General features: G+C 46.7%; 1 protein-coding gene across 3 annotated transcripts; it reads left to right on the forward strand.

The window, feature by feature from the left end:
• The first annotated feature begins 802 nt into the window (after positions 1–802).
• LOC109923724 (angiopoietin-related protein 1-like) lies at positions 803–8,056 on the forward strand. Of its 3 annotated transcripts, none has more exons than XM_048594084.1 (4): positions 803–824; positions 4,141–4,820; positions 5,750–5,942; positions 7,445–8,053. In XM_048594084.1, exons 2-4 carry the CDS (start codon positions 4,176–4,178, stop codon positions 7,531–7,533), a joined length of 927 nt encoding a protein of 308 aa, XP_048450041.1. In that variant the 5' UTR covers positions 803–824; positions 4,141–4,175; the 3' UTR covers positions 7,534–8,053. The 3 variants fall into 3 exon arrangements, with proteins under 3 accessions (XP_048450041.1, XP_048450042.1, XP_048450040.1); XM_048594085.1 differs by lacking the exon at positions 803–824 and adding an exon at positions 2,959–3,083 and having other exon boundaries at positions 5,753–5,942; positions 7,445–8,056; XM_048594083.1 differs by lacking the exon at positions 803–824 and adding an exon at positions 2,961–3,083.
• Positions 8,057–8,841: the final 785 nt, after the last annotated feature.

Here is an 8,841-nt window from a genome sequence, read left to right on the forward strand (position 1 = left end):
TTAAACCACTATGTAGAGTGGAGACATCCACAATGCTGTTAGGGAGGGAGTTCCAGGATTTTATCCCAGCGACTTTGAAGAAACGGCAATATATTTCCAACTCAGGATGGTGTACGGCTCAGAGGGGAACTCACAGGTGGAAGTACTCCCATGTATCTGCTAACTGGATCCTTTCAGGAGATTGAGGTTGTGGGTACAAAAGGGGGCTATTGTGGGAATGGCTTAACCTCCACTTTAATAAAGAAAACATCCAGGCATGTTGTAAATTAATATTTTTGCTGTCGAGATTGGGGAAATGGAAAATGTGGTTGAACTGTTCAGATGTACAGGGGACAGTGAACTTAATTTTCAAAAAGATCACAGTTATCATAAAATGCATCTCTGTCTCAGGGACTAGGCGAGCGAGATAGAGGTTGGAGCAGAGGGAATCGAGACACTGGAATATAAATAATTTAAAAACGGGCTGTGGGAATCTGGTGAGGGAGAGACATGGGTGGGGTGGATTAATGAGCGAGTTCCCACAGTTCGGGAGGTGAAACAGCAGCTGTCAGCTACAGATCACAGACAACGGATGTAAAAACACAGACTGACAGGGAGGTTACAATTAGCACTGGCTGCCACACTGACTAAACCCTGCGCTATAATCAGTACTCATCTTGGCATTTTAATTGCTTCCTGAGTTGGAGAGTTGAGAATACTCCGTGTTTGCATCAGGCTCGTTTTGTACGTAGCTAGCACAGGAACAGCTAAGACAAACTCACACCATGGGATTTACTCTGAGAAATGACTGGTTTGGGATTCACTCTGGGACAAACCAGATCCTGGTAGGTTTGTAGAAGTACAACATGTTTGGATTGTGAGATCTGTTCAGAGGCTGTTGGGGGGGGGGGGGGGGGGGGGGTGGTGCTAGACTGATTCCTGACTGTGACTGCCATTTCATCATTCGGAAGGTAAACACAAGCCTCTGATGGGAGAGATCTCCCAGACTGGTCCTGATTGCTTGTTGGGATTCGAGGGCAATACTTAAGAGTATTTCTTGGCCCAGGCCTTTACCGTCTCTCTTTTGCCTCGTTCAGGAATTTAAATGTCTGCAGGTTTTGTTTGGGGGCTGCGGGGCGGGTGCGCAGTGTGCAGGGCTAGAGAAGTGTGGGGAGAGGGAGACAAAGTGTGAGGGGTCAGCAGCAGAAGGAAGTGTTCAGCCACAATGTTCCAGCCATTTGCAAACTTCCCTTGAAAGCATTTTCCTTCTAGTTATTTCAGATACTCATGATGGTGCAACAAGTATTTACCTCAGGACCTCACTGTCACTATCCCCAGGCAACCAACTGACCAATTGCTGGGTCTTTGATTATTCAGCAATTTCTTGTCAAACACCTGAATTGCTCGAGGATGTCGCTACAAATATTGCATGAAAAGACCGTGATGTTATGGATAGACATTTCATAGTTCTCATCCAATCCACCAAGGACAGAGATCAGGGGTTGAGAATCCAGACTGACATTGCCACATGATCTCCAAAGTGTAGGGCCTCGACAAAAACAGAGATTGCTGAAAAAGCTCAGATCTGGCAGCATCTGTGCAGAGAGATCGGAGTTAGAGTTTGAAGTTCTGAGGAAGGGTCACTCAACCCGAAACATTAACTCTGATCTCTCTCCACAGATGCTGCCAGACCTGCTGAGCTTTTCCAGCAACTTCTGTTTTTGTCTCTGACTTACAGCATCTGCATTTCTTTCGGTTTTCATGTAGGGTCCTAGAATTTATCCTTCATTCTATAAACTTATGCAACAATCAAGTCACCCAGCAGCACTTCACAAAATCCACAAACTGGTTCTTCACGAGCCCATGCCAAGTCAAACACATTGAAACTTCAAAGAGAAAGAGACACTTTCCACCACCCCTGACCACAAGGATCACAGAATCCTACGATCACACAGCGCTGGGGCAGCAAGTGAAGCACAAACACAAGAAGTGACATCATTCTGGAGAAACACCCTCAATTGAAGCCGCACTTCATAAAAAGCCAAGAAAGTCACAGACTTCTGAATTTGTCAGCTCTCTGTTTGTCCCAATAACAATCAGGAATAAAAACAAAGTATTTTACTCTATGGAATGTCAGATTACCAACGTTTTCTAACCTCTTGATATTTTGGAATTTTTTTTTAAAAGAAATGAGACTGAGACAAATAGAAAAAGTAAGTTAAACCAACATCAGTGCAGATGAAATAATTAGTACACAATGTTTTCAGCGACCATTCTGTCTCACCCTTCATTTAAGCAAAGTGACTAAATTGCAGTCCAATAAAATGTCAACAGTCAGCTTTGCACCTATCTGTAACGGACAGTGTACAATTGGCACAGGTTTCATTTTTTTTGGCAGATTGAGTCAACGTTTTTCAGAAGGGAATGAGATCATCATCTGCGAAGGATGATGGTTTCAGTGAGAAGGCAGGAGGAGAATGATACTGGGTGAAAAGCTCATTTGGAGAGGCAGCCATAGACAGGATGGGCCGAATGGAACTTCTTTTGCACGGTCACAGTTCAGTGATTCTGGGAAGTCAACGTGCCCGAGATAAAAAGGTGTTTCCATTGCCTGTGGATTATAAACCAAGCTCAGAAAGATGTGAACACTGACCACATTCACAAGCACTCTGTTCAACATTGGAAACAGATTCACAGGACAGACCTCTTCCAGGACAATTCCCATCCTCACCCGCAGCCAAGACTTTTCCAAAAGACCAGTATTTCCACACATCCGTTTTGCTGGAAGCAGAACTCACCCTGTCTGGATTTGACCAGGTGATACAGCAGTAAAGTCTGGTAATGAATGGGGATTCTGCCTGCAGCAAGGTTCTTCCTCCCCTTCCCAATCGACATTGTTAGCAGACAGAGAGGTGAACAAACAAATTTTCTTTCTCTTCTTCACCCCCCACCCAAGGCTGTTCAGGAATGGATGTGGAAACTGCTATCAAGACTGGAATGATCTTTCAACACACTTTCAATCAAATACAGGGCACATTGAACAAAATAAAATGGCCAAAAGGCCCTCAAAACAGGAGAAAAGAACTGACAAGCTCAACAATGAGGTACTTAGAATCACAGAATTCCCTATAGCGCAGGTAGAGGCCATTCAGCCAATTGAGTCCGCACTGATCCTCCAAACAGCATCCCATCCTATCCCTGTAACCCTGCACTTTCCACGGCGAAGCCACCTAACCTGTCAATACCGGGATACCATGAGCAATTTAGCATGGCCAATCCACCTAACCTGCACATCTTTGGGCTGCGAGAGGAAACCAGAGCACCCGGAGGAGACCCACACAGACATGGGGAGAATTTGCAAATTCCACACAGGCAGTCGCCAGAGGGTGGAATCGAACCCGGGTCCCTGGTGCTGTGAGGCAGCAGGGCTAGCCACTGAGCCACCATGCCACCCACCTTGTGTCAATCTCCTATTTGAAGACAGCTCAGTCAGTGGTAGTTTTGAATGAGGAAGCAGCAAGAGAAAATTCCAGAGTTTATGGCCCAATTACCTGTAGGCTTGGTCACCAAGGAGTGTTGGAAATTGAGGGGGGGGGGGGGAACGGGGTGGAAACGGTGCACGGCTGGGAGGTATATAGAAGAGGTCACATTTGGACAGACTACCAGATAGGGAGGGGCACAGTCTGGAGGAATTTGAAATCAAGGATGACCATTATAAACTCTTTAAATATTTCCCCTCACTCCTCCCTCTTGAAGCCATTAGCTGCTTCACTGGATTAATTCCACACGCATCAGTTTTCCTCCAGAACTGTCACCATGAAGGGTTTTGCTGATAGGTGGTGGGAAAAACGGCTAACAAACACAGCACAATGTGAGCCTTAAAACTAGTTTTCAAAGATCATGGAATTCTCTATCACAGAAATGTGGAGGAGGCCAAGTCACTGAATATATTCAGCAAAGAGACAGATATATTTTGTTTTTGTTTTAAAGTTTAAAAGTATTAAGGGGTATGGGGAGAAAGTAGGGATATGGTGTTGAAAGAGAGGATCAGGCATGATGGTATGGAATGGTGCAGCAGGCTCAAAATGGCTGAATGGCCTACTACTGCTCCTGGTTTCTATATTTTCATGTTTCAATGTTTTGTTTTTTCATTTCTTGCAGATTTTGAGCCTTCAGGCTCCTACAGCCCAACACGAATGATGCTGAGATTCGTCACCAGCCTCCTGGTCCTGGCCAGTTTAGCAGCAGCTGAAACAGCTTCTCCAAAACCAAGCACCAGCCAACAACACGCCCAGAGAGGGGGGCCCAGCCAACAGGCCAGGCCCTCACCGGAGGGCCCAGGGACCAGTGGCTGTACCTACACCTTCATTGTCCCACAGCAACACCTGACAGGTCCCATCTGCCTCAACACCAGGAGCCCAGTGTCCCACAACAGCATCAACCAGAGCGAGCTGCAGGTCATGCGCCAGGAGATGAGGGAACAGCAGCAACAAATTGAGGACCTGAGACAAATGGTGGAGGTTGACGGGGCCGTGCTCAATGAGGTGAAGATTCTGCGGAAGGAAAACCACAACATGAACTCCAGAGTGTCTCAGCTCTACACCCAGTTACTGCACGAGATCATTCAGAAGAAGGATGACTCCCTAGAGCTTTCCCAACTGGAGAACAAGGTGCTGAACGTCACAGCCCAGGTGCTGAGGCTATCGAGCAAGTACAGGGAGCTGGAGCGCAAGTACACAGCCCTCACCTCGATCCTGAACAACCAGAGTCACACTATCAGCGAGCTGGAGCAACAGTGCACACTGCACTGTCTGGGACACCAGCAGCAGTTCAAACAACAGGTAAAACCATTGCTGCCCTTACTCATTATCCTCTACATCAACTCTACAAACCAGACACACACTCTCTCTCAGTCCTTGCTGGAATGAGTGAGTAAGTGCTCTGTTTCACTATTGGTCCCAATCCTCACAATGTTCCAATCAGGAGCTGGGAGGAGGGGAGGTGTAACAAACTGGTAACCATCACTGTGTCCCCATCACTGGAACTGTGACCCCGATCCCAGCTCTGTCACAGGGACTGGGATCCCAACACCGTGACACCGTCAATGGGACCTCATCACTGGGACTGTGACCCCGATCCCAGCTCTGTCACAGGGACCCTGATGCCTCTTACACAGTGTCATTACCTTCAGGGCAGGTAGAGTGTGGCCAAAACCGCCCCCAAACAAACTACACAACAATCCCACCAGTGGGGTCTCAGGGAGATGTGGAATGTTAGCCACGAGGAACAGAGGAAAGTGGCAGAAACAACTGAGAGACCCAGGGCTCTAATACAAAGAGGTATTTCCAGGTTCAGAAAGAGCTGCTTTAACCAAGTGAACCATAATAGTGATTCAACCAGCACCACTTCCCCTCTCTCAAACTCCATCACATTCTTCGCGTTATGACCATTAGATTGTGCACCTTCAGCAACATACTGCAGACAGTAGCATATGTCCGAGTTGGAGACAGACACACAGAGACAGCCACCAGCAGCTGGCCCAGTGGCTATGGAGAAGGGCGGTACAGTGTATATCCGAGATATTCACTGGCCACCCTTGCTGCCAATGAACAAGAACTCAGCTCAGGACTTTAATATCCACTAATCTGTAGATGCTGAACCCAGTCACACTATGGGACAGGCAAGAGCTAATTAGTAAATAAATATTTCTCGGTTAGAGGTGCAACAATCTTACATACAATGATCTCCCTGGGGTTTGTGTGTTTATCAGCAGGCACCAGGAGAGCCACCACTTGTGGCTGTGATACCCAACAGCCTGAATGGCAGCAACAGCAGGAGCAAGAGCTTGGTCTCTGGCAATGAAATACTGAAGGATCAGGTCTACAGCATGGCACAGGACAGGCTGAAGAGAACAGAGCAGCCTCCTCCCACTACAATCCCAATGGTGACAACCAAAACAGCTGGTGAGTGAACAGTCGACTCAAAAAAGTGTCACCTCTAACCTTGCGGTCACTGCTGTGACAGATACATTTCCTAGTTCACCACCGTGATCAGACCCTGTGAACCTACCATTTCCTGCTGACCACTGGGGAGGTGGGGGGAAGGGGGGGACATTTTTGACAAGCTCTCTAATGTCACAGTCCCCAAGATCATTCAACTCAAAACCCCCACCATATCCAATTAACTCAGATATTTTGCCTCCAGTAATTGGCTAAAAGACTTCTTTCATATTCTTTTATGGGACATGGCCATTACTGGCTAGGCCCGACCCTAATTGCCCTTGAGGTGGTGGAGGACCCATGCAGCAGGGAGTAAAATCGCCAAATAACTTGGATGTGTCCATTCCCAGATTGAGAGTGTGTTGTCTATTTCCACAGTTAATGTTTTTTTAAAGCAGTGAAATCACATTCTACGTTTCTATTGGAGGTACCAATTCTATCTTTTGAACTTTGAGGTCCCCTTTGGAAAGGTATCTCCATTCTTCCTTCACAATGACACTATTCTGTCTGCCAAGCGAGTGTCTTGACTGTGACAGATGTCAGTGAGATCTCGTGGTGTGACACTGTGTCCATCCCTTCACCAGGAGGGGACTGTCTTGTGTTCATCCATGTAGCAACGATCCATTCAAACTTACTCAGACCCACAACTGCTGGGATTCCAAACACAGGTACCGCAGAGTGAATGGCAAAGGTGGGACAGATTTTAAGGTGAGAGGAGAGAGATTTAAAAGGGACCTGAGGGGCAACTTTTTCCACACACACAGAGGGTGGTTTGTGTGTGAAATGAATTGCCAGAGTAAGTAGAGGAGGCTGGTACACTTACAACATTTAAAAGACGATTGGATGGATAGATGAATAGGTGGGTGTTTAAGAGGGATATGGGCCAAGCACAAGCAAATGGGAGGTGGTCAGATTGGGATGTCTGGTTCGTGCAGACGAGTTGGACTGAAGGGTTTGTTTCTGCACTGTATGACTATGACTCTATAGCTGGGGGAGGGAAAACACATTACAATTGTATAGCGAGGGGTTGGGGGCCCTCACCTCGTGTCTGGCTCTAATGCAGGCTCATGGATACAGACTGGTCAATAACTCTCTTATCATGAGGTTACATGCCCCCAGGACCGCTGCAGCCAAAGGTTGGTCTTAGTCCAGTGAGAATTCCCATTTTCCAAGGGACACAAGAGCAAAGAGACAAGATAGATAGAAGTAAGGAAAGTAGCCACTGTGATAGCCAGAGAGACACAGACACACCTCCTGTCGTCTCTGGCCAGTGAAGCTGGCCTCCCTTACCCCAAACCCCTCCACCTCCCACATCCCGCCACTTTCCTCTCTCTGCTCCTATTTCACACACAGTCTTAAAGACACAGATCCATTTCTCCAATGGGGACAGTGAACTCCAACATTGCAGATTCCATTTTAATCCTACACTGAATTTTAAACCATTGTTTCATCAAATCTGGATTTAGCACAGAGATCACAAAGACTGCTGGGAAACGAAGGGCATCCAATTCTGAGAATCCAGTGGAACCACATCCAACAACAGGGAGAAGGGTAAAACCAGGGCCAACTTTAACTCTAACCACCCCCCTTCCGGCCTTACTCAGACACTATCCCACATCGATTCAAGGGACGGATTTATTTCCAAAAGGTAAAGTCCAAACAAATGTCTGAAGATCAAAAGAAAGATTGAAATGTGTTGCAAAGAAGGCAGAAGGAAGAAGTTAAAGCAAGGTCAGTACTGTCCTGTGGGGTTGGAAGTATTCTCTGACCTTTTGATAATTGCCACTCATCTCAGATAAAAGCAAGTTACTGTCAGCAGCAAATAGACTCATTTTCTGTCATAATAGTGTCTTGCAGTGATGGTCTTAAAAAAAGCAGGTCAATACAACAAAGCTGTTCCCATAGCTTTAATAACATAGCAACCACTGCCAATAAACACACGAACTAGAGCACAGTTTAATGAGAAAAAGTCTCCCTCCCATTTAAGGCAAAGTCATAGACATGTACAGCACGGAAACAGACCCTTCGGTCCAACTTGTCCATGCCAACCAGATATCCTAAATAAATCTAGTCCCATTTGCCAGCATTTGGCCCATATCCCTCTAAACCCTTCCTATTCATGTACCCATCCAGATGCCTTTTAAACGTTGTAATTGTACCAGCCTCCACCACTTCCTCTGGCGGTTCATTCTGTACACACACCACCCTCAGATGGAAATTGCCACAAACAGATCAGCTATGATCTTCTTGATCCTTATCTTGAGTGTGACCACTCAAGCTAAAGCACAGGTCACACTTAATGGTGAAACATAGCCCACGTCAGCACTGGTTAGTCCAGGACAGTGTGTCAGCTTGGCCTGGGTCAGATTAGCTGAGCCTACTACAGTACCCACTCTGGTCCAGAGCTTTGACAGCCCAGTGAAGGACACAGGGAATGCAGCATTGTCACAAGGGCTGCATTTCCATTGAAAGGTTGCTTCATGTTGAGCTGGAAGTAAAAGATCAGGGACAAAGAGCAGCAGGTTCTAGTTAATATCCTTCTCTCAGTCACCAAACCCTGAATAACTATCGATCCCTACCATTGACACTCCTGGGATCGTGCTCTGCACAAAATGATGGCATCCACCCGTAAGACTGTAGGAGCAGTAGTAAGCCATTCAGCCCACTATCAGATCAGCCATTGAATAGCAGAGCAGACAATCATCAGGTAGACATTCCTGTCTCTTTCCTTGATAACAAGGTGTAGAGCTGGATGAACACAGCAGGCCAAGCAGCATCACAGGAGCAGGAAAGCTGACGTTTCGGGCCTAGACCCTTTCTAGGCCCAAAACGTCAGCCTTCCTGCTCCTCTGATGCTGCTTGG

This window comes from Rhincodon typus, unplaced genomic scaffold, assembly GCF_021869965.1.
Source record: "Rhincodon typus isolate 14 unplaced genomic scaffold, sRhiTyp1.1 hic_rhity00005776, whole genome shotgun sequence".
Classification (NCBI taxonomy): Eukaryota; Metazoa; Chordata; class Chondrichthyes; order Orectolobiformes; family Rhincodontidae; genus Rhincodon; species Rhincodon typus.

Bases quoted from the DNA above. Each gene is read 5' to 3' on its own strand.
- LOC109923724 (XM_048594084.1), top strand. From the start codon at position 4,176: ATGATGCTGAGATTCGTCACCAGCCTCCTGGTCCTGGCCAGTTTAGCA. The intron at 4,821-5,749 runs GTAAAACCATTG...TGTGTTTATCAG, and splicing joins AGCAGCAGTTCAAACAACAG to CAGGCACCAGGAGAGCCACC. The intron at 5,943-7,444 runs GTGAGTGAACAG...ATCTGGATTTAG, and splicing joins GGTGACAACCAAAACAGCTG to CACAGAGATCACAAAGACTG.